The sequence below is a fragment of the Podarcis erhardii genome (assembly GCF_964252035.2).
Source record: "Podarcis erhardii genome assembly, chromosome: 7".
Lineage (NCBI taxonomy): Eukaryota > Metazoa > Chordata > Lepidosauria > Squamata > Lacertidae > Podarcis > Podarcis erhardii.
This window is the reverse complement of record NC_138511.1, coordinates 41,822,682-41,848,212: the sequence shown is the minus strand read 5'-3', so window position 1 is coordinate 41,848,212 and position 25,531 is coordinate 41,822,682. Positions and strand designations below refer to the sequence as shown.

The following is a 25,531-nucleotide window of genomic DNA, read 5'->3' as shown; positions in this document are numbered from 1 at the left end:
GTATGGGTGGGTGCCAATACAGCTCCTTGCCCAAGGGCACAAGGGACCCCAGGTATGTCTCTGCTTTGGGTTGTTACTCTGAGCCAGCAGCTCCTGTCTTCATTAGCAAAAAGTGCCAGGTCCTTTCATCTCAGGTGAGAAAGGCCAGAGCAAAGAGGTGTGTCTTCAGCACTTGTACAGTGGTGCCTCGCAAGACGAAATTAATTCGTTCCGCGAGCTTTTTCGTCTTGCGATTTTTTCGTCTTGCGAAGCACGGACTTTGGAAAAGCTTCAAAAATCACCAAAGTCTTCAAAAACCTCAAAAAAGGCTACCACACCGCGTGCTATGAGTTGCTCCTTGAAGTGAATGCACGGTTTTAAGAAAAAGGAAACAAACTTGCAAGACAAAGGAAACAAACTTGCAAGATGTTTTCGTCTTGCGAAGCAAGCCCATAGGGAAATCCGTCTTGCGAAGCAACTCAAAAAACGAAAAACTCTTTCGTCTTGCGAGTTTTTCGTCTTACAAGGCATTCGTCTTGCGAGGTACCACTGTATAGTGAAGTTTCCAAAAGCAATGCTGTGGGGAGAGAATGCCACAATTTGGGAGCTGTCACAGAGGGAGCTGTCTCTTGGCCCACCTCCACCCCAAGCTTCTGAGGGTTGTGGAACTACCAAGAGGGCCCTCTCTGCTTATCTTAACTCCTGAGAGATTCTGCAGCTTTATGAACCTCAGTAGGCAATTTAGTAATTTTGAGGGCTTATTTGCAAGCTTATTTAAAGGCCAGGTGCATCTACTCTGCTAGCTCCAACTTGGAGATTTTAACTTCTGCATACTCTATTCGGGAGAGGGAGATGAACTTTCAGAATGGCTGGCAATTCTCCTGGCAGCTCAGCTCACAAGAGCAATGTTTTAGCAAGGCATTCCCTAAAGTCAAAACATACAAAGGAAAAAATAGGGCAGTGATTTTTTTTTATATTTTTTTTTAAATTGCCCCAGGGACAAGCCAGGAAACAGGTGCCGCCTCTGGTAAACAGAGACAGTTCGCACTTACATTTCAGAGGCTGAAGCGAGTTCAGAGGTTGTTATCCCAAGACACATTGAAGCCCCCAGAGTTATCCCAGGCAGAGAGAGGACGCTTTAAGAAAAAGGTAACAGAAGAGGTTTACAAACACTTTTGGCCAGACTTGCGTCACCCCCCCCAACTCCTGTGCCTTTAACAACTGCCTGTCAAGCAGGTAAAGCTCTGTGGGAGGAAATCTTCCTTTTTGCTGCTCTCCACAAACTTCCTGTCTCTGGGTTTCATGTTTGGGAGAGGTGAGGGTGAATGTGTGGGGCAATGCTAGGGATGCCTCAGCCCTTCCTATTAATTCCAGCCTGGCAGAGAAGCCCAGCTGGTTTCCCCAAACTCTCCATGTACTGAGGCAAGGGCTCCTCCAGACTGGTGTCTCCCACCAGCCCCAGCAAACATAGCCAGGGAATTTTAGTTCAGTGACATCTGAAGAACCAATGGTTTCCCACACCTGACCTAAGGGCTGCCACTTTTCTCAAGCTGGGTTAGTTATTCTGTTGCAGTTGCAGACTTCTAGTTCCTCTCTTGGTTGTATGTGTGGGAAGGGCTGTTATCCCTGTCTAACCAGAACCTGGGCTCTTACGTAGAGAGAGAGATGTTGTGGAGGCACAATGAACTGTATTCTTGAGCTGCAGCTACCAGGCAGGCATCTGGGCAGTGGGGAGGTGGTGTTGCCTCATGTTCTTTGAAGAAGTCTTGTGTGCACCCAGTGGCTGATGCTGAACTTCAGAACTAGTTTGGGAAAGTGCTTGTGATGCTCATGAGGGCTGTTACCCTATTAAAGAGATCACAGTCAATTAATAAGAACCTCACGCAGTTGACCAAATCTTTTATAAGTTGGGATATGACTAAAACTGCAATTGGGAAGGAAAAAATGCATGCTTTGTTTTTAGGTAACATCAGAGAATGTTGTAGTGTGAACATTCAGAAGAGGCATTCCTCTCTGGTCTGACTGTAAAAGCAAGGAAGGGATGCCTCTTTGAAAGTGGTGCATGTCATTTTTAGGGTTTTTGTTTTAAATACAGTGGTACTTCGGGTTACAAACACTTCGGGTTACAAACGCTTCAGGTTACAGACTCCGCTAACCAGGAAGTAGTACCTTGGGTTAAGAACTTTACCTCAGGATGAGAACAGAATTCACGTGCCAGCGGCGCAGTGGCAGTGGGAGGCCCCATTAGCTAAAGTGGTACCTCAGATTAAGAACAGTTTCAGGTTAAGAACGGACCTCCGGAATGAATTAAGCTCTTAACCAGAGGTACCACTGCAAAAACTTATAATAACCTTTTTAGAAAGCAACAACAACAAATGTTAACTGGGAATGATTTAATGGTAATTGAAAATGGTTTTCAGCTGTGGGGACCACAGGCTGAACAAGAGTCAGCAGTGTGATGCAGTGGCAAATGAGGCTCATGCAATCCTAGGTATAAATTGTACATGAATGGCTCTGTCCAGTTTTGACTCTGGCCGCACTGACATGAGGCCCTCAGAAAATTGTCATGGAGGGTGTGTGAACATTGGACTGAAAAAGAATTCCCTGCCCCCTGGTCTAAATAAATGCACCAGTGCTCTTCTGACACGTCTTCTCTGGGCAACTCAGCTCCTTTAGGGGAAGAGACCCAAACAAGGTCTGAGCTTGGCAGCTGAACAAGGGCCAGGGAGTAAATGGCTTCATAAAAGTAGCAGCCAGTCTGAGCTGGAGCAAAGCTTGGATCTGCTGCCTTATTACCCTCGGCACAGCCTGCCAGTGTTCTTGGAATGGCATCTGCTTTCTGCTTGGCTCCAGGTCCGCCTGAGACCCTCTCTCACTGGCAGGAAGAGCCTGTCACAGAGGTGTTGTGGGCAGGTCCCCATGGGGCTGTGCCAGGAAGAAATGCTTCTTCTCATATTCTTTGGTTTGCAGAGGCTCTTTCCCTTCCAGCGCCTGGCTGGTTGCTGCCTTGTTCAAGGAAGGGGTCTGCCCTCAATATGCTGTGTAATTTACAAGGGATTTCTGATCAAGAGCACAGCATAGATAGTAGAAAAATCTAGCCAGCTGTTCTTCTGCTAGTTTTGAACTCATGACAGGAGAGTTAATGTTTGAGCATGCAACAGAGAAAGGGGTCAGTGGAAAGGGGAGTTAGTTGTCCTGGGAAATGACCAGTGAGCAAAGCTGGGGTCCATATAGGCTTGTGTGAGAAGATGATGCAGGGTATTTTTTATGACCTGGCTGTGGGTGTTACACACCTTGATACTCTCCCTGCACCCCACATTGTTTCCAGTCACCTTAGATAAATTGATGGCGGATAAAGCTATTGGCTACTGGCCACAATGGCTATGTTTAAGAACATAGTTTCTGCTCGTACACTTTCCAAAGGCATCTCATTGACCACTGTGAGAATGGACCCCCAATGGCCTGATCCAGCTTTAGGGCTTTTCTTGTGCTGTTATATTATTTATGTTCCTGTGTTTGAGCCCTTCTTGTACCCTAAGCTCCATGCAGATGGATGTAATATATTAAAATAAAATGAAATACATAAAAGTGAGAAGACATCCTAAGTTTTTTTTCAGATGTGTTTTGTGCTATCAGAGGATCTTGAAAGTTTCCATTTTTTAGTCTTGCTAGTTGTACAGAAATGTCTCTTGCCTTGTACATCTTTATCTACCATGGAAGAAGTGGGTGGCCAGTGGGGTGGGGGGGGGAGAGACCCTAGACTTTCCCCCTCTGTCCCCTTCCCTGCATTCTGCCCTTCCTGATTGCCGAGGCCCTTTTGGGAACGATGTCTCAGTTGGGGTCACGCCATGCTCGACTCTCCGACCTTTGCCCTCACAGCCAGTTGGAAGGGCAGCCCTATCACTCCCCGCCCCCGCCTGCCGCTGCCTTCCACCTTTGTTTATCCAGACTCCATCAAGCCAGCTGCCCCTCACATTCCATTGTTGCCATAGGAACCCTTTGGCATGTCAACAGAGCGGCTGCCTTTGCAAAGGGGGTCGTCTGTGTCCACTGGCCTTTCTTTTCTCAATGGGGGAAAATGACCTCTGAGGCTTGGATCCTGGGCTGGGGTATGCAGCAGAGTAGCAAGCTAAGCAAAGCACTCTTTATAAAGGGATCATGGAAGGCCTAGGCACACCAGGAATAATCTGTGAAGGCTCGTTTCTGTGGTGCATGCACTTCCCGTATGCACCATGACCTGGATGGCAAAAACCACCTCTGTGTGGCAAGGGGTCCTAAAGGGTCAATGATCTTGCATTTAGTCAGAAGCTTGATGAAAGCACTTTGAAGTTCCTTCCAGCAAGGAAAGGGGGGCTCTTGTCAGGATCCCTGGATGAATCCTAAGCACTTCACTTGTAGGTTGCAAGTTCCCTCTAGCCTCATAGACTCAGGATAGATGATTTGCTCAGATTTCTATCTTGAGGGCATGGCACAAGGTTACACACCAAGCCTAAAGCTCTTATGATAGAGGATAAAACGCAGCACAATAGCAATTGGATTGATAGTTGCCTCTTTAAATAAGCCAGGAGAAGATATTTGAATGCTTCTAGAAGAAAGTCTACTTTTAAGAAGGTGTTCCATAACTGTGGATCAGGGGCACTCAGTGCACCAAGTGCATTCACACACACCAATTTGCCATTGACTGACTTCAGCAAGAGTCAACTTGAATGTATGAAACAGCCATCACAGATCAAAGACCCTAGATAGGCTTTTAATTCTGCTTTTCATTCTCTCAGATGCAATATTTTTCAATGGGAGGCAGTTTATATCACTTGTGAGTCCATGATGTGATGTGACATGTATCCGTCTTTGGATCTGCAATTTTTGTCATACACAGAGATATAGGCAAGCAGTTGTTGTTTTGGCTGCTGGCGCTATGATCCTTTTACTCTTGCAACCAGCTTTCGCAACCACACCACCCCATTTCAGATTTGGGAGTTAGGGTTCTCAAACCAGAGGAATGACCTCCAGGCAGGCCTCAGCCCTCTCTATGGAGAAACTAGCAAGGGCTGTCTCTGACCAAACAGGCTTTCACCCTGCAGCCACAGATATTGCATGACTAATGGATGCCCCCCCCCCCATCCCCGGCTGGCTTCCAGTCATTGCAGACGCTCTCTAATCCCTGTTTTTGCTGCTTCTGCCTCCTTAAAAAAATGTTCAGGGATGGGAGGAACAGCTGCTTCTATACCCCCAGCTCAGTAAACAGAGCCTCCGTGTTGACCTAACAGCCATCTTGACATGCAGAGAAATCGCCTACATTTCCATGGAGCCTTTTCTCCTCTCTCTCTTGAACTCTTGCGCTCAGCATCTGCTCTGTGACTCACCCCGGCTGTCATTGGCTGCTCAGGAGACAATTAACACACACACACACACACACACACAGAGAAAGAGAGAGAGAGAGAGAGAGAGAGAAAGGTAGCCCCCCCTTCCCTGTGCCAGCGCTGGGACAGAGATTAATGGGCGCATTTGTTTGGTGTGAGGACAATGCACAGGCTAGGGCTTGGAGCGAGGGCTGGTTGGAGCGTGTTTGCCCCCCCTCCCCAGCCCCCTTCATTGCCACTGCCTTTGTGTGCATCTATCTGACTCAAAGTGTAGAAGGGACTTGAATAGACGGAGGCAGGACAAACACTCTTTGCATTTCAAAAGGGGTGGTGGTGGAGAGAGTGTGTTTTGTGTGCATTTTTCTTTTCTGCCTGCCTGGGTCCTGCTCAGGTTCCTCCTGGCATCTGCTTGCTTGCACTACAGAGGCCTGGACCCAGGTGTTGAGTGTAAGGTTCTGCTAGAGTCAGGGCAAGAAGTGAGTGAGAGAGAAGCTTTTCCGTGTAGGAATTTTGTCAAAGTCTGTTGCAGGGTTAGTGATGGAGGGTGGCTGTGAAACAGGGGTTGGTGAACCACGGGGGGGGGGGTAGGCATGGAAGTGGCCCTATGTGGTCTCTATATGTGGCCCTTGGAATGCTACCCAGACCATGTCCCCCACTCACTGGCCCTGGTCTTCACTCTTCCTAAGTTCCTTCGTGTGTCCTTGAACTCTGGTAAAGAACCACATACACCACCTTGAGCTCCTTGGATGTTAGATATAAATCTAATTATATTAATAAATAATGCCTCTTATTTGCATTGTGTGTGGATAGAGATGATGTGCACATGAGGGAATGCACAGGAAGCCTCTGGCTTGCTGTTTGTAGGTTACTGTAAAAAGGGAAGAGTCACACCTGTAGGTCCACCTCTGGCCCCATCCATCATTTGCATGCAGCCCCCAGAAAGATGCCCACCAGGGAATACTGAAAAAGAAACAGTTCCCATCTCCCATTTTAAACATTGATGGTGTCATAAGGTGATGTGCACTGTCTTAAACGAAAGCTCGTGTCAGGGAAGGGTGCGGTGCAAAGTCTTCTTAGAAAGTCTTTGAGTTATACAGACTGTGCTGAGTCGATTCGGACCCTGAAGAAACGGCCCACACATAGACTGTGTGAAAAGGCTTTGCTCATGTGTTCCATCCCTGCATAACATAAAATGGAAAGAGCAAAGATTTGTCTGCTTTACAGTTTGGGGCACTCTGTGGCACCTCTTCTTGATTGCTCCAAGTCCATATTTTGAAAAAATAAGTAAAAATCCTGCATCTGCTTGATTAGCTCAACTGACATGCTCAGCCAGCTAGCCTATCCAGGTTTTGGAGTTTGCTCAGGCTTTAGTTTTCTTCCTGGGGTAAAGGAGTAAGGGGTGTAGAGAGACATGTTTATGTCCTATGTGGGATCTACTAGGTACCTAGCCTGCATCTTCTTAGCCGCTTGAACCATAGACCATGGGTGTTCTTGCAGCTTCTCAAATGTGCAGAAGTGTGTTTGTAAGATAAGCCTATCGGTGGCTACTGATTCTGATGGTTTGTTCTACCTCCCCTGTCGGAGGTACTATGCCTCTGAATACCAGTTGCTGGATACCTCAGGAGAAGAGAGTACTACACACACCTTGCCTGTGTCCCAGCAGGTGTCAGTATAGTGTGAGGATGGAAATATGAATCCGTCTTCCATCAGTGGCCTGGATATATGCTTCCCACCTGCTTGCCCTCCAGCTTCAATGCTAGGATTTAGGAGAGCATCTGCTTCCCTGCTGGGGGAAGGGAGAGGGAGTTGTAGTGGGGAGGGGAAAGGGAGGAAGGGAATACACACACAACTTTTTTTTCTTTGTGCTTTTTCTGTCTCTGGGTGCTGCCAAACAACCTGTTTATTCATCCTGCTTTGTTTGCAGGGAGATAAGACCACATTTGCCATTTAATGGGCATTCATTTGGATTTGTTTGTGGGAAGGTTAGATGAGGAGGTTACAAGCAGTGTTATCCCACACTTTCTTGTGCATTTCCCTGTCATTTTCCTTATCACAAACAGTGATAAGGTGCAAGAGAGGTGGGCAGAGGAAGCAGGTTTGTTCTGAAACAACTCCCCATCACCTAGAATTGCACACTGTGAATTTGCTGGTATGTGATTGAATCCCACCCGAAAATAGCAGCAGTCTGGAAGCACCCTCTTTCTCTCTTCTGACCCACTTCACAATTGTTAGCCCATGGTGCTTGTGAGCAAAGATTGTGCCAAAGGCTAGTATGCCAGCATTTGCTATAAGTTGTTTGTGGTGCACACATTGTGTGAGCTGTCTCAGGTGAGGAAGGAGACACTCTTGAAAACTTATCTGACGTAAATTAGCAAGCAGCATGAAAAATTGTTATCTGGAATTGTTTTCTTTATTTCACACATGTACATGCCAGACATTTAAAGCACATTTAGAGCACCTTTTCACCCCCAGTGGATCCTGGGAGCTGTAGCTTACTTCTTACAAATTTACAGTTCCAGAACCTTGAATAAACTACAGTTCTCAGGATTATTTGAGGAGTAAGGTAAAGGTACCCCTGCCCGTACGGGCCAGTCGTGTCCGACTCTGGGGTTGCGTGCTCATCTCACTCTAGAGGCCGTGAGCTGGCGCCGTCTGAAGACACTTCCGGGTCACGTGGCCAGTGTGACGAAGCTGCAGCTGGCGAGCCAGCACCAGCGCAGCACACGGAAACGCTGTTTACCTTCCCGCTATAAAGTGGTACCTATTTATCTACTTGCACTTAAGGGTGCTTTTGAACTGCTAGGTGGGCAGGAGCTGGCACAGAACGACGGGAGCTCACCCCGCCGTGGGGATTTGAACCGCCGACCATACGATCGGCAAGTCCTAGGCACTGAGGTTTTACCCTCAGCACCACCCGCGTCCCTCCCTATTTGAGGGGTAATGTACTTTAAATATATGGTGTTTATGCAGTCTTTGTTTTCATGTTTTCGCTACTTTGTGAGTAGAGCTACCTGCAAAAATCCAGCTGGTTGTTCATACCAACTTGGTTGTTCCCATTCAGATTTCTTCTGTCCGCTGCAGATGCAACATTGATGTTTAGCATTGCCTGTAGAGTCACATTAAGGGTGTCGGTGGATACTTTTACGGACTTTCCATTTCTTACAGCCTCATCCTAACCATACTTTCTCAGAAGTAAATCCAGTTGATCTGGCTTTTGAGATAAAGGAACGACCATAAAGTTTCAAGCCTATCTGCATATCCATGAGGTCTAGAAACTTTAAAAAACATAGTCTCAGGATACTGAATTCTGATTGCTTGTGTGATAATAGAATTATGCTGTGCATTTTCTTTTTTTGGACTGTATTTGCACTTCTCTCAGATTGAAACATATTAATTAATTAATTAATTAATTAATTAATTACCGTAATTACCTGCCCTGCACCCTAAGGGCCCAGAGCAGGTCACAACACAATATTGAAAACAGTTTAAAAGAACTTGCAATCTCAAAAATAGGGTTGGTCCTGAAAATATACATCTCAGGTGTCAAACGTCAGGGTAAAGAAATTCATATTCACTGTACAGTAAGCTGTATGCAGAAGGTACCAGGCAGGCATACTTCTGTGAGAAGAGAATTCCACAATTTAGGGGCTGCCATAGAGAATGCCCTCTCTTGGGCCAACATTCCGCCCCCCACCAAGCTTCTGAGGATGGAGGAACTGCCAAGAGGACCCCCCCCCCACTGATCTTAGCAACCAAGAGGGTCTATAGAGAAGGATGCCATCTTTCAGTCATAGTTTTGACGCCTGGCAGAACTCATTCCATTTTTTGATTCTATACAGAACGTTGCACACACACAGTTGGTGCCAAGTATTCCGTTGCATCTAAAGTTAGATCTACTCAGAGTAGGTGCATTGAAATCAGAAGACATTAGTAATTTCATTGGGTCATTAATTTCATTGGGTCAACTTAAAGTAGATTTCACAGCAGGCAAGGCTTCCTCTCCCCACTCACTTGGGATCCAGGCCAACACCTCATAGCTCATACTGTTTCTCAAGAGAAGCCCAGCACATTAGATAACCCTACCTGCCTCCTCCCACCCATCCTTACAGGTGGCTTCCCTCTCAGCCCCCCATAACAACTTTCAGCTGTGTGTGGAGATGCATGCTTGTGCCTCCCCAGATCATGGTGCCTCACAATTGGCACAGTGCCCCAGATCAGTGCCCGCCCCCGCCCCCCATGCCTGGAATGGTTGGGCCTGCCTGCTTGCCTTGGGGGCGGGCATTGCAGGCAGGCAGGCGAGCCCTCATTAATTATCTAATCTCCCCTTTATGTTTAATTTACAGGCTGTAGCTGCTCTGGCCATATGCTCCTTTTGTTGTTCCTGCCTCTTTGTTGTGTCAGCCTTGCTTTGCCTCCTCTGATTTGCTTCTGACTCAGAAATCCGCCCTCCTCTCGTGCATTCTCTCTCCTCTCTCCCCCCCACGTCACCCCAAACACGAGGCAATTGCAGGAAATTCCCTTTCAGTCCTGTCCCCCCCCCCGCCTCCCCTTGCAACCTCCTCCTCCCCCGCCAATCCATCACTGTATGCGGTTTGCTGCTGGCTGGGAATTTTGTTTGTAGATTTCCTCTCCCTCCTTTTCTTCCCTTCCTTCCTTCCCCACTATCATCAGTTCCAGATTTGTAAAGGGGATTTGCAACTGTCCGCAGAGAGGCTCCCCTGTGCTCCCCCCTTCCTCCCCCCTCCACAGCAGTGATCCTCCTTCCACCCCCTTTCTTGATCTCTCTCCCCCCCACCCCCATCTCTAATCTGTCAGCAGTCCACTCCAGGAGACGGTTTTGGCTGGCGCTGGTCCTCAGCACCCCCTTTGCCATTGGCGGCTCCCCCGTGTCTATCTCTCTCTCTCTCTGTTTCTAAGGTACGTGCAAAGCAGCCTTTGATGTCATTTATTGTCCAACACCCCCTCCCTTTTCCTACCAGGGGCTTGCTGTGGGGTTCTTGGGGAACAGACGGACACTTGCAGGTTTCTGATCCTGTAGAAGCTCAAGCGTTCATTAATGGGTCCCTGTCTTATGGGTGGTGGGCAGAAGTTTTGCAAATGATACTTCTCTCTCTCTCTCTTTCTCCCACTCTCCTGTGATGGCAATAATTAGAAGTCCATTGTGTCCCCCCCAAAAACTTGTTGCTGACTTTCAAGGCCATTTTCTTTCTCTGGTTTCCTCCTCTGAAATATATTTTGTTAACTTGCTGCTCTAGCAACCTGCTTCCCAGTTCCACCTCAGATCTGCCTGCCCCCTCATTTTGGCTCCTGAACTGGAGGGAATTTTGACTAAAGCTCAGTTTACATTCTGCACCTGTCTGCTTGTGATGGGAAAGTGAGAGAAGACAGGTGCGAAGGAAATCTCTCTCTCTCCCCCCCCCCCATCTTCCAGAAGTTCATTGCCGGGACTGGTCCAAACCTTTTAAGTTGGGGATGGGTGGGACAGCCAAGAAGGTCTAGCAGTTTCAGGGGCTGCAAAGGTCAAGTTGCTTAATGTAAATCTGGGACAGAAGGTGTGTGTAGGGGGCAGGAAGAGCTGCACTAAGTCCCCTTCTTGACTTCTTGTGGCGTGCCCTCCCAATTTTCTGGTGTCTATTCAAGAACAAATTATTTGCTGGCTGGGTAGGAAACTTTTTGCAAACTTGCTGCAAACTTCTGCCAAGTGTTTTTATAAGGATGTTATTTTATATTATTTTAATCCTGGTGTGTTTGTGCTTTGCAGTTGCTTGTCTTTTTAAGAGCGTTCTTTTTTGTTGGTTTGTTTTATTCCTTTATCTACTCAATGAGAGCTGGGAAACTTGATCTCATGTGGATTTGGTGGCCAAACTCTCCCCTTGAACTTGTGCACATTTGCATCCGGCTATGTGTTACTCTTATATTGTGAATGAGATGGATTCTTTTTGTACTACTACTTTCTCGCTCTCTCTTTCTCTCTCTCTCTCCCCCCCCCCCCAGTGGAGAGCACTGACTTGGGAAGGGAGTGGAAGCTGTGTGTGAGAAAGAGAGAGCGAGAAGGGGATCGGGGAGAGGTAAAATAATTCTGCAGCCTAGTTACCCAGAGATTGAGACCGGACTCTCTGAAGCTGAAATGGGAAAAGAACAACTCTCCACTATTTGCCTACTATTCTCTTAACTGCACAGTGTTGTGTCTGAGATTCACAGGGATGCAGTCTGTGTGTGTATGTGTGATATCTCTACTCTCACACTACTCTTGTTTGCCTGCTATTTTTGAGTGATTCACCAGAGTTAATCTCAAAGAATAATTTTGGTAACTAAAGTCCCCCCCCCTTTTTTTAAATTAACCTGGCATGGTGGGATCCGGTGCCTGAACTCTGCCATGGCAGTTTCTGTTTCTCCCCACAGCTTGGGCTTTTCTTATAAGGCTGGACTAAAAGTCCCTCTAGTCCACCTGATTCATACAAGCAGTGCGCGACAACAATACTCCTCACCCAAGCTTGTTCCCCAGCAACTAGCATTCAGAGGTAGACTGCCTATGAACCTGGAGGTTCCGTATAGCTATCATGCCTAATAACCGTTGACAGACCCCTCTCTCTCCCAGTCCCCTTCAGACAATATCTAAACTGGTGGCCATCATCACGTCTTACGGCAGTGAATGTTAGCAATTAACTGGGTAGTGTGAAGAAGTATTTGTTCCAAGAGGAATTTGGGACTGCACCTTTTAAGGTAGGGGGAAACTTCAACTCCTCCTCCACTGGAAGATGCAGCATTTCAGGACTGTGTGCAGTAGGCCTTAGTTTGATTTTCAGCTGTGACAGTCACAGTGTCTCCTTGCATCACTTTGACAGTCATTCCTATCCTCTTTAAATTCACTGTAACCAGAGTAACTATGCATATTGCAAAAATCTAGGCACTGGGTGTTGCATTAAGAGCTAGTGTTATCTAGTGACTAGAGACCTGGGTTGAAGGTCTGGTACATCCCTGCGGTATCATGACAATCTGTAAACTCAAGGTCATGTCATGTCAGGGGGATATTTTTAGGCCTTATCTGTATATTTTATCTATAAGCTGCCTTGAGTCCTGTCATGGAAAAGGGTGGGGTATAAATAAATACATAATAATAACAATACATTTAAAGTAGTATCATAACACTTTAGACAGCCATGACTTCCCCCTAAAAATCCCAGGAACAGTAGTTTAAGGGTGCTGAGAGTTATAAGGGGACCCTTATTCTCCTTGGGACACGGGTGGTGCTGTGGGTTAAACCACAGAGCCTAGGACTTGCCGATCAGAAGGTTGGCGGTACGAATCCCTGCGATGGGGTGAGCTCCTGTTGCTCAGCCCCTGCTTCTGCCAACCTAGCAGTTCAAAAGCCCGTCAAAGTGCAAGTAGATAAATAAGTACCGCTCCAGCCGGAAGGTAAAAGGTGTTTCTATGTGCTGCTCTGGTTCACCAGAAGCGGCTTAGTCATGCTGGCCACATGACCTGGAAACTGTACGCCGGCTCCCTCGGCCAGTAAAGCGAGATGAGCGCCGCAACCCCAGAGTCGGTCACGACTGGACCTAATGGTCAGGGGTCCCTTTACCTTTACCTTATTCTCCTCACAGAGCTATAATTCCCAGAGTTTCCTGGGGAGCGAGATTGATTGTCAAACCACACTGGGAATTGTAGCTTTGTGAGGGGGATAGGGCTTTCTCCTAACAATTCTTAGCACCCTTTACAAACTTCTGTTCCCAGGATTATTTTGCATGGAATCTGTGACTGTTTAAAGTACAGTGCAGTGGTACCTCATTTTAAGAACAGTCCTGTTTACGAACGATTCAGTTTACGAATTCCACAAAACCGGAAGTAGTGTCCTGGTTTGCAAACTTTACCTTGGCCTAAAAATGGAATCTGAACGGTGTAAGGACAATGGCGGCGGGAGACCTCATTAGGTTAAGTGTGCCTTGGTTTAAGAATGGTTTCAGTTTAAGAACTAACTTCCGGAACGAATTAAGTTCGTAAACCAAGGTACCACTGTAGTATGATAGTGTTTTAAATGTATAGTCCAGATGGGATCTTAGGATGGCATTCTGTATGGGGACTCATCAGCCACAAAATTCCCTTTCTTTTGCCATAACTCATCTGGAGCCCAGGTAAAATATCTCCATTTGGACATGCATGCAGTGCTAGGGGATTGGCAAAGGCATGACTATAAAGCGCAAAAGTATACACATGAACACACATTTCTGTGCCAGTGTCATAACCAACTCCCTGAAGCAAGGAAAGTGAGTTTATTTCCTGTATCCCATTGCCCAACTTGCCAATCTAAAAAAGCCTAAAAGGAGTGTACAGTTAAAAACAAGCCAACACAGCATAGTATAAACATAATACAACAACAGGGAAACTGGCAATGATTAGAAAGCAAACCTCAGTGAAATCAAAAGGTGTCAGTTTGAAGGCCCCCTAAAAATATTCGGGGATCATTGCATTTTTCCTGCTTGCCAATAGGCAAGATGGAGCCTGGTGGGCCTCAGTTGGAAAGGAATCCCACTATCTTGACACCACAACAGAAAAACCTCTGACGGCGGAGTAACCTTCAGAAATTCTGTGACCTGCAGAAATTGGATGCATTAATTTGCATAATTATCCTGCTTTTGATACTTACATGGGAGACACAAATAATAATATAGGTTCCAGAGGTCCTGCCCCTCTATATGTTTGGAAATCCAGCTCAGCCTCCCTTCTGACTTCTAAGATTTCATCCATAATCACTCAATATCATCCCTCCTCCCACTTAACACTGAAGTCACAACTCACCGTAGACATTCCAAGGCACCTGCTGGCTTCAGTGTACTGGCACAGGTACACCAATGGGGTTCTCAAGAGTTGGTTCTCTGCCCACTCCTAGAAATGATGCTGGTGCATAGCTCAGGTGCCTACACTGTTCTTCATAGAGAGAAGTTGTGAGGAGATAAAGTATTTTCAGTACACATGGAACACAGGAATTTGATTAGGACATGTGAAGAACACGTGCTGGGTCAGACTGTTAACTCCAGCTTCTGTTTCATCAGCAACTAGCCAGACATTTGGGGCATGAAGTTGACTGCCCTTCTCTGGCTTGGTTGTCCTTTTCACCTTGTGTTATTAAGCATACTGCACTAGGACATGGAGGCTTCATTGAGCCATCATAGCTAATAGACATTTTCCTTCATGAATTTATCCATTCACTTTTTAAAAAAAGAGTTGCCTGCATCTCGTCACTGTTGTCCCTTCCTGTGCTGCAAGTTAATTTTGTGTTGGATGAAGAAGTAATGTACCCACCCTCCTTTTTTGGGAGGGACTGTACATCACTTGGACATGGAACATGTGTTAGCAAATGATAAGCACCCCCCCTCCCCACAAAAAAACCCTGGTTTCTTGAGTGTGTTTTGCAATAGGTTATTGACCCAATAATAGTGCATTAGTGGTGAATTTATACCTGACCAAACATCATTCTGTTTTATGAGTTGTTCTGTGGTGCTTTTCCAATGTTATTGTGTTCTTGATATCTGGAGGGACACTCTTGTGCTATAGTGCAACAAAAACGTGAACTTTTGTGTTATGAAATGTTACAGTATTTCATCAGGAAGTCATGGGGAATGAACTGATTGAAAATGAAAGAGTCCAAAAACTTTCTCAGGCATAAACAGTATTGAAAGCGGCACCAATGCCACAATGAGTGCAAATAATCAGGAATGTGCAATAAATAAAAGGATGTGTGGAGAGGCCCTAAATTGTAGCAGGCTGCTTATTAAAAGACAGTATGCTAGGAAGTTGTGTAAAACTGGTTGTCTGGTTGTCTTTGATACGGGATATTGCACCTCTGCTGCAGTCTTTTGCCCTTCTAGCATAAGGGAGGCTTGCTCTGGGTGGCAGAGTTTCTCCTGCTCTCGACTTCCCCTAGGAAGCCAGGAATGGATGTTATGGTCTTGGCTAGGTTTTACTAGCCTTTCCAAGCTCTCTGAGGTGAAGCCAAAACCAACCTCTTGGAAGGTTCTTGCTCTCTCCCCAACCCACCCAGCCCAAGCATTCTGTGACTTTTCTGCTTTGCAAGCTGTAGGAACCGTCCTGCCAAGCCCCAAAGCCTGGCTCCGCTCCTGGAACCAAAAGCCTGGCCAAGCCTTTGGAGCTGATGGGCCACATCTGAAGAGTGAGAGGCTGCACCGCAGTGGGATGAAGTCACTGTCAACGCCAAGGTGGGGGCAACAGAGGCCACACTGGGCCTTTCCCACTGCCCTGGCCTTATTGCAGTTCATCCTCTCACCACCCGACACTCCCATGGACACAAGGCCAAAGCAGGCTCTTGGCTCTCAATTCCCTTTTTGTCACACTCATCCATAAAGGGGCTTGCCTGCATAAAATGGAAAAAGGAACAAGGACTCAATTTCTTCAGAAGGCAAGGGAGGTGCCTGTCTGGGTTCCCATGATGCATCTACCAAGCAAGGTGTGTGTGTGTGTGTGTGTGTGTGTGTGTGTGTGTGTGTGTGTGTGTGTGTAGGGCCTGCAGTTTGGTTAAGGGGTCAGGAGCTGAGGAGGACTATCGCCCACCATCTCCCTACAGTAGTTTCAGGGATCACTGACAACCCTACATTCTTAGTGCATTTGTCCTGTCTGGCGAGTCACAGAACTAGAGTTTGGAGTATCTTCCTGGGCAGTGAAAGATTTGACTGCTCTGGTAAAGGATTTGTAGCTCGCCCAGGCTGCCTTTTGGGATGGCCCTTGTTTGGCCTGGATATTTTGTCTGAGCATTTTCTGCCCGTGGCACATCTCTGTGTGTCTTTGCCTCTGATTCCGTGGCACGACCCCCAGGCTAGACTTCTGGTTTCCTTCTAACAGCTGCCTATATCTTAGCTTTGAGAAGCAAAAGATGCCCAGTCGTGGAGGTTTTCAAGGAAACATTGGGCAGGCATCTGGTTATGGCTTATATTTCTTACTTGGCCCTGGGCCCTGCACAGCATCAGCCAATTCAACTTTTGGAGTTGTAGTGACAGTAGCATACAATGTTTAGAGTACTGGACTTTGGCCTGGGATAGTTGAGCTCATCTCTCTATTCATAAACTCACTGGGTGGCCCTGGGTAAGCTAATTTCTCTATGCTTCAGACCCATGTTGGTAAAATTGGAGCAATAGGGACACACCTCTGAGGAGTGTTGAGAAGATAAATGAGATAAATTGTATATCTTTTTGAAAGAAAGGAAGGAAGGAAGGAAGGAAGGAAGAAAGAATACATTACAGCAGTGGTTCCCAAACTGTCTCCTGCTCCGACCACTTGAAAAAATTGCTGGAGTTCTTGGGAAACCATTTAATGATCCCCCCATGTGTTGTAGCAATTGCAATTTGCTGTGCTAGATGGTGTATGGTTTATAATTTCATTTCTATTTCTTCTGTTATTTCTTATATTGAATCTGACCATATTAAAATTTGAATTCCATAGAATTAAAATTGTATGTGTTCTTCACAGACATTCCACAGACCACCTGAATGAAGCTCATGGACCACTGGTGGTTTGCAGTCTTGTATTATAGAAGTTAATAACAATACCTTTCAGGTGGCAGGGCCAAGAGTCCAGGGTCACTAAAAGTACTTAAAATATGCTCATGCGATAATGGCCAAAATAAAATACCCATTACGGTAAATTGTAAAGTGTTGTATGTTGTAACAGATTAATGTCCATATATGCTTAACACCAGCCATAAAACCCACCCAAGGAAGAATGATTTAACAGCATTTCCAGAGGAAACTTGAGTTTCAACTTTGACAAGTCTGTGGAGAACAGGAGTGGTGTATCTGTAGTTGCCCATTCACATGTGATCCTCATTGCTGAATGTTGCTGCCACTGAACAATCAGTAGGAGTGGGTTGTTAACTAGCCATAAGAGCAGGAGACAAGGGGTGAGAGTGAGGCTATGTACACCCCACACATTTAAAGGACACAGCTTCCCCCCAAAGAATCCTGGGGGTTGTAGTTAAGGGTGCTGGGAATTGTAGCTCTGTGAGGGGCAAACTGTGGCCCTAAGGGTAACCTTGGGAGAAGTCATTCTTAAAATGTATGGTGTGTATGCAGCCTTGGAAGCAAGACAGAGAAAACCAATCACAAAATGGGGAAAGCAGGCAAATGGAATTTATTCCAAGCCTAGGTGTTTGGGAACAAGCCCTTCCTTGTTGGGAAACTTTTACCAGAAATTCTCACCAAATGCATGGACTACTCTATTGACTCCTATAGCAAAATCATGCAGTCATTGCAGTGCCCTTACATTTGGTAAGAATTGCTGCCAAAAATATCCCCCCCCCCACCAAACACTGAATTGTTCAGAAACTGCCCGGCCCTGGGATAAATCTCATATCAAGCACCTGGAGGGTTTCCCTCTCCCCCCACGCTTAGCCTTGCTGAGCATGCAGGCTCTACCAGAGGCTTCTGTCTTCCTGCTCTCACACTCCCACACTAGCCTTCTTCCTCCTGGGTCTGGTAGTCGCCTCTGCTTCTCCCTCTGTCTGATTTGCTGCTTGACTTTGGCACTGTCTCCCTTGAGCCGGAGGTGGAACTCTCTGGTGCCTTTTTCCTGGCACCATCTCAGGACCCAGCCCCCTCTGCAGCAGTGGCCGAGCCCCGTGAATGGAGTCAATTGTTTGGCTTACCACAACTGGGGCCATGCGGGATAAGCTGGGCTTTCTCGCACCGTGTGTGGCCTCGGCTCAGCCCTGGCTCCTGCGACATTAGCAACGGCAGGAGGGTCTTGGGCCTGTTCCCGAGGCCTTGCCCGCTCCTCAGGACAGCTGGCTCCATGCGAGGGGATGACAGCATTTCCGGGCAGGCCCCCAGAAGCCAAAGGCCTTTGAAAAGGGTGGGAGGAGGCAGCTGGCCACACTCCAGAGAAGTAGCAGAACCGTGTTCATTTGGCTTAGGAGCGGATTGTGTTATTGTCTAGGTTGCAGCAGTCACAGCCTTGCAGGACATATATATGCCTCCTCACAGAGCCAGCAGGGCATAGTGTAAGGGTGAGCAGTACAAGTGGCATATTGTTCTTGGGGGGGACACTGTAGAGGTTATGCCTTGCAGCAGACCACAAATGGTCTCGGCTTCAGGTGATGGGAAAGACCTCTGCTCTCTGCCTGAGACCTAGGAGAAGCAATGCCCATTTAAAAAGATGACACTGGGCTGGATGGACAGACAGTCTGGCCTGGCACAAATACAGCTTCTTATTGCATTTGTGTGCTGTTAAATGCAGGCTGATGTTCCTTAGTGTCTGCAAATGGGGAAAGAAGGGAAGGACCAGGGTCAACAACTGCCAGGGCCAGTGACCCATATGGGACCCATAGGGACATAGGAAGCTGCATAATACCTAATACGTTAATATATCTGTATTAGAGACATGGAACCCATGCTAGTACAACTCCCATCATCCTTGACCATTGGCCATGCTAGTTGGGACTGATTGGAGTTGGCAGTCCAATGACACCAGGAGGGCCATGGATTCCCTATCCCTGATCTGTACAAACACTTCTGTACTTCTATTGGACACTCATTCCCACAAGGGCTCTTTTTTATGTGGTGATGTCCATTCTTGTTTATGTGCTGGTGAGGAAGAGGCACTCTTCATGGGCTCAGATGCAGTCTTTATAACTGCTATCTATATCCAGTCTCTGACTTCCATTAAGCCCCACTCTGCTTTTCTTTTAGGGTTCCTTCAGATAAGCTGTTTGTTCAGTCTTGATTTTCACAAAGCTTATGTGGTGGTTAGGTTATGTCCACTGAGCATTTATTTTGGTTTGTTTGTCTGAGTTACCATGTATTCCTGATAACTATTCATTCATCTCCCACTTTTCAGTGTAATTCCCCATCACTTTCCAAACCATAAAAATGCAGCTCTTTTTTAAAATGTGGATTTGTTGTGCTAGGGTGACAGAGGTCTTTAATCCACATTAAATGCAGAAACCTAAGGGTCCAGTTTGCACCTGAATATCTCCTGCAAAATAGGGACAGTCTGGCCACACTCTTAACACTTAGATCAACAGGGCAGTGTGGTCTGTAATAAAGCCTTTCAGGGCTGGCTGCTTTCCAGAGTAATAGTGACTGTCCAAAAGTCCCGGTGCTTAGATATCCTATGTGTCATACATCACTTTGTTGGCTCTCCAGCTCTGTCTCTCCCGCTCCCCTTTTCATTGCCAGCCACTCTTCAAGAAACATCTCCCTTGCAGCAGCCCATTAATGCCCAATGACGTGTCCTATTCACATGGTGTTTAAGTGCTTAATGGAGTGTGCAGGTAATGGTACTCTGCATTTCCTTATTGCACTGGTAAGTAATACCAGCTTCGGGTTGCATCTCTGAGTCTCTTGGGATGGGAGTTGCCTGTAGGTCTCCTTGTCCAGCTCCCAGCCTGCCTCCCCCTATTCATCCCACCTCTCCCCATTTCCACACATGGGGATTAATGCAGTTGAGGGAAGTACACAGCCTGGAAAGAAGCAAGACAGAAAGTGACAGTGGAAGTCTCGAAAACAGAAGATGTAAGCATCAGTGCAAGCCTCAGTCAGGGTCAGACTGTGTGTGTAAAATCCCCAGATGTGTTTTGTTTTGTTTTTGTTTTTAATGAAAAGCAGACCCAGGAAACAACAGAGCTGAGTGGAGTAGTGATAGGGTGTGTTGCACTTAATGCTGCCCCCACTGGTTGCTTAAAAGCACTCCCCCCCCCCCATCTAGAACCCCACAGAGGAGACACATAGCTTGGGTGGATTTTGTGCAGATACTTGGCTGGTTGGGAAAGGGTTATTCATTCCTCCTCTTTCCCCCTTGTGGGACCTCTGAGGCTGCTTTTTAGTTTTTTTAAAAGAAGACAAAACCCAATTCCCTACATTTGGGCTTTCAAGCAAGCATTTGACATGGGAGATGATGAATTAGCAAGAGAGGTAAATGAATAGAATCTTGGATTGTAGGACAGCAAAGGGCCAGGCCTTCAAGCCCAACCCCCCTTCCTTCTCCCCCCACCCCACTCCTTACATGGCAGGACCATTCACTGAGGCTGTGCAGGATTTTGTGGAATACTGGCAAAAAGACCTTCAATGGACAACCTCTACACTACCACCACTATTTTATTCTTAAAACAACCCTTTGAGGTACGTTAGACCAGCCAGTGAGTTCCATGGCTGCATGGGCATGCACTCTGGGCTGCATACACAGTGTACATTTAAAGTGTGTGACTCCTCCCCCCAATAAATCCTGGGAACTGTAGTTTGTTTAAGAGTTTGGGGAGTTGTAGTTCTGTGGTAGTAGTTCTCAAGATTCTTTGGGGGAAACCATGTGCTTTGTGTAGCTGCAATGTTCTTCCTGCTAGATGTTTTCAATTTTATTGGGGATCCTTAGCACTGTTGAAGGGGCTTAGTTTGTGTAGCAACATATTTTTAGTATTTGGGTGGCTGCCTGAGAAACATAGATGGCGCAAGCTTACCTCTTTCTAGTTGGGAGCTCTCTTCTTCCCTCCTTCTGTACATCCTCATTTAACTGAGGTGAAGCCCTCCCAGTGGGATAAGAGGAATGGCCTTGCAAGCCCCTTTGCCTCATAAGGTGACCTCTGACCTGACCCTGAACATTGGCCTGCATCAGCCTTTTCCTGCTGAGGTGTGACAGCCGTGGCCTCAGCCAGGGCTAATGATCTCACAGGAGCAAAAATCCTGCTTTGCTGGTCGCCTTGGCGACCTTGGCACAGACCCATAATCCAGTATAATTCACCCAGTGGTGACTTTGCAAATGGGCAAGGACTGGGGAAATCTGAGAGGGAATCCCCCCTTCCCACATACACCCAACCAGGGTCAGTTTCCCCTTTTTACTCATGCACTCTTTAGGACAGGAAAAGGCTCCACCAATATGTCTGGGTCCCAAAGTGATAATGTTGAAACTAAAGCCAGTCAAATTCAATCAGGCATTTTAACCTTTGCATTAATTCAATTTACCCAGTTTGGAAAAATAAAAATAAAAGAGGACCCCCCCCCCCAGATTCACATGTTAAAGTTTAAAGAAAAGATACTGGGACTGTGTACATATTATATATTTATAGCTACCCACCCCCCTCAAAATTCCTGGGAATTGTAGTTTACCCCCTCACAGAGCTGCTGTTTCCAGCACTTTTATCAAAATGTGGTTCCCATGATTCTTTGCAGAGTGATAATGTTCTTTCAGTGTGTTTGAAATGTCTGGTGTGCACATAGCCTAGCATTTGAGTGGGCTTTTGTTTTATTGCTGTTCCTGTTTTGTAGCTCCAAACTTTCTCTATCTGCAGCAGATCTCCTCTGCAGCTTATGTTAATTGTCACACAGACCAGCTGAGCTCTTGCAAGAAGGAGCTCTGTAGTGGATAAAAGGGGACCTGCCCCATGAAAATCTGATTGTGAAGCTGTGAAGCTTTATTGGCATTTATGCAACTGTGATTAAACATGTGTAGAAGAGGTACAGATTTTGATGGGGACCACACCTCTGAAGAACTCATCTCCTGAATGCTAGGTACAGCCAGAAAATTTTGCTACCTCAGTTCCATCAACCTACCTTGACTATCTTGTGCCCACCAGCCTTGAGGTAGGTCCAATTGGAGGGTAGTAGGAGCCAGCACAAAACGCTCCTACTCTTTGGTATTTCAGAGCAAAAGAACATCAGCAACACTTGTGGCTTCTTTTTGCAAGAATCCCTGCCAAGAGGAAAGCAACACCCCCTGGAGGCAGTGTGGGGTACTGACACCTTACTCTTTTTTTCCAAAGGGAAACAGCTGGCTCTGCTGGCAGAGGAGACAAGACCCTCCTCCTCCTTCTTCTCCATCAACAGGGCTGCACCTGCTTAATTACTTTAGGAGATTACAGGCCTCTTTGTCAGGGCAGGAGATTAGATTAGAGCAGGGATGATGCCTGCACGAAGCAGGGACCCCTCTTCACACTAACTGCCTCCCCTCCCTCTGCCACTGCTGCAGAATTAAAACCAAGCAACATGCAGAGCTACAGAGAAGGGAAGTAAACTGGAAAGAGCTTGGCTGCCCCTGCAAAGTGGGAGGGAATGATGGAACCCAGATATTGTGCTGCACCACAGAGTCCAAGTGTTGGACCTTAACCTTTTCTACAGGATCAGGTGTTCTTGACACCCATTGAGACTGGTGTGACATAAGTCTGGGAGGCCCACAGGACATGGAGCCAGAGCCAATGTTGGGTAGAGTCAACTAATTCTAGTTTTCTCCCCAACTCTCATCCCTGCTGCTGAGCTATGCAAGGGCAACCCTGAGACTGAGGAGTAAGAAAGATAGCAGTGCCACCGTCTGGACTTGTTGTACATACAAAGGCAAGCTGGTGGGGATTGATTTGGACAGCTTGAGAATGGTGGGGTAGTGTCCCATTTGCCCTGATGGGCGAGTCTTCACTGGAAAGGATGCTGAGATACGTATTGAAAATTGCAGACTCCTGCTGGGAAAAATACTGTTTGAATGGCTTGTGCTTGCAAGCCAGCTGTGGTAAGACAAACCCTTTTATTCACTTGGCTGGGAGATGCTGGGCATATGACCTTTTTAAAATGCTGTCTGGTACAAGCTGCTGTGTCATACTAGTGTTTTTCAAAGCATTTTGCTATACATTACTATAAAGTCACCATATATCTAGCTCATTTATTTGAGACCTACCAACTTTGGCAGTGTCTTGTTGCAACATTTAGGATAAAAAAGGAACTATTTCTTCACACAGTATGTAGTTAAACTATGGAACTCACTTCCACAGAGGCAGTGATGGCTATCAACTTGAATGGTTTTAGAAGAGGATTGGACAAATTGATGGAAGAGAAGGCTACTGATGACTTCTAGCCAATATGGTTAGACTTTTCCTCCTTGGCTGGAGGCAGTAATGCTTCTGAATACCATAGAACCATAGAATTGTAGTTTGAAGGGACCCCGAGGCTCATCTAGTCTAAGTTACCCTCTGCAATACAGGAATCTCAACTAGGTCATACATGACAGATAACCATCCAATCTCTTGCTTAAAAACCTCCAAGGAAGAATAGTTTGTTTACTGGAACCTCCTTTCTTGTTACTTGAATCCACTGATTTGGGTTCTAACCTCTGGAGCAGCAAAAAAAAAAAGCTTGTTCCATCTTCCATGTGGTAGCACTTCAGATATTGGAATATGGCTATCATATCTCCTCTCTCTCTCTTTTCCAGACTAAACGTATCCAACTCCCTCAACTGTTCCTCATATGGCTTGGTTTCCAGACCCTTGATCATCTTGATTGCCCCTCTCCCACACATTCCAGATTGTCAATATCCTTCCTAACTGGTGGTGCCCAGAACCAAGGTAGAATAGAGATGGGCTATTACTTCCATTGATCAGGACACTATACCATTTGCTGGAAACCATAGTGGGAGAGAGTGCTTTTGTGCTGATGTCCTGTTTTCAAGTTTCCTGCAGACAGCTGGTTGGCTACTGTGACAACAGGATGCTGGAGTAGATGGGTGATTGACCTGATCCAGCAGGCCCTTTTTGTGTTCTTGGGTGCTCTTCAGGGTCACAATCGTCTTTCCTAAATCTTGTTAGAGATGGAACCAGAGCCTTTCTGCATCCAGTGCATGTGCTGTGCCACTAGGTTGCAGACTCTCTCTAGTAACTTATCATGTTGCCTTATAGTGAATTGGACCATTCCATCTATCTAGCCCTGTGGAGTATCTATTCCGGCTGACAATGGGTCGGCAAGCTCTCAAGCAGAGGTCTGTCTTATCACTATACTTCCTTGTCCTTTTACCCTGAATTGCCTGAGATTGAGCCTGGGGCCTATAGCTTGCAAAACATGCATTCAACCACTGAACTGTGGCCCTTTTCTTTGCTACATCTTGTTAGTGTTAACATCCTCACAATTATTTGTCTACGGCCAATGAGTGAGTTCTGAAATGAGATCTGAGAACCAGGGGGTTTCCTACTTGAAGCTTACACCAATCAGCTGCGTGTGAAAGAATCCGGCAGGGATTCTGCCCCCTGTTATTGGATTCTGCCCCCTGTTATTGGCCAAGACCTTCGCTGCAGGTGGGCAAAAGACCTCTTTATTACATCAGATGCACTCTGTAATATGTGTGTGTTACCCGCCCCCTTTCCCAGGTAAAATCCTGCATTAGGGCCTCCTCACCATGCAGATGGTGTGCATTTAATCTGTGGATTACCAGAGCAATGTACCTCATCTTAAGTCTGTCTTTCGATGGCAGGCAGGAGATGAGAACAAATGCTTTAATCTACCACCACTGCGTGCTGGGGATGAGACAAGGCTTTAGTTGAAACCCCTGATTACCTGCCCTAGCGTGTGGTGTGCCAGTGCGTCTCTCTGGGCTTTGCTTTCTAGTGCCCAAGTGTTTACTTACCATGGAATAAGACTCTGTGAAAGTCCATTCCTCTGCTGGCTGCCCACAGGCCAGATCAGTGCTGCTGAATCTCTCCAGCTGGGCTTCTGGAGCTCTGCTTTCCCACTCCCAGCACAGTTGCCTTTCTCGGGGCTGTTTTCTCTGCTGCCGCTAGTAGCTTCTGGCCCAGCCCGGCACAGTCACTTGGCTTCCTTCTTAGCTGTGGTTTTCTGCTCCAAAAGGAAAAAAAATAGGTTGTTGTGGAGAAGGATTCCAAGCAGGCTCTTAGTTTGCAAATATTTTTGTGAGATCTATCTCTGTATGTAAATGTGTAGCTGCTTAACTGCACGCTCCTGCGCCTTGAAGCCAGTTGCTCATACAATGCACAAGAGTGATTCATATCTGTACCACTGCCTTCTCTCTTGGACAGGGAACATGATGTGCATTTGTGGGTGATAATATCTGGAGGTGTGGAAGACACAACCTTGATTTGGATCTGATTCCTTGAAAAAATCACATATTTGCCTTTGCAAACTAGTGTCCCAAGGAGGTGATGCTGGCAAGGCAGGAATATCTGCAGATGTGAAAGGGCAAAATTGCACACATCTCCTGTTACTTACCGGTAAATACGGCAGGTGTGCATCTGTGTATGTGTATTGTCTTCAGGGAATGTGTGCTGATGGTCACAGCCAACTGGAAGTGTGAGGGAGAGATGATGCCTTTGAGGGCAACAAGTCAAGAAATGAACTTGCCTTTCTCTCATTTCAAATACCTCTCACTTCAAACACACTATGCAATTAAATTGCATTTGAAGCACATCCCAAATAATCCTGGGAACT

General features: G+C 46.5%; 1 protein-coding gene and 1 long non-coding RNA gene across 5 annotated transcripts in view; one reads left to right on the top strand and one right to left on the bottom strand.

The window, feature by feature from the left end:
• The window catches only part of GSE1 (Gse1 coiled-coil protein), a 429,515-nt gene that overhangs the window by 115,537 nt on the left and 288,447 nt on the right, over window positions 1–25,531 (top strand). Inside the window, exon 2 of one of the 3 annotated variants that reach the window (XM_081870138.1) lies at window positions 10,158–10,256. The exons of the other annotated variants lie outside the window; for them this stretch is intronic. Coding sequence (XP_081726264.1) covers window positions 10,158–10,256 — 99 coding nt within the window. The remainder of the gene's footprint in view (window positions 1–10,157; window positions 10,257–25,531) is intronic. 3 annotated transcript variants of the gene reach the window in all.
• On the bottom strand, window positions 1,648–6,184 carry LOC309346519. Of its 2 annotated transcripts, none has more exons than XR_014158662.1 (2): window positions 5,276–6,184; window positions 1,648–1,824 (listed from the first exon to the last, which is right to left on the bottom strand). It is a non-coding gene; the product is annotated as an uncharacterized lncRNA (long non-coding RNA). The 2 variants fall into 2 exon arrangements; XR_014158663.1 differs by lacking the exon at window positions 5,276–6,184 and adding an exon at window positions 3,673–3,912.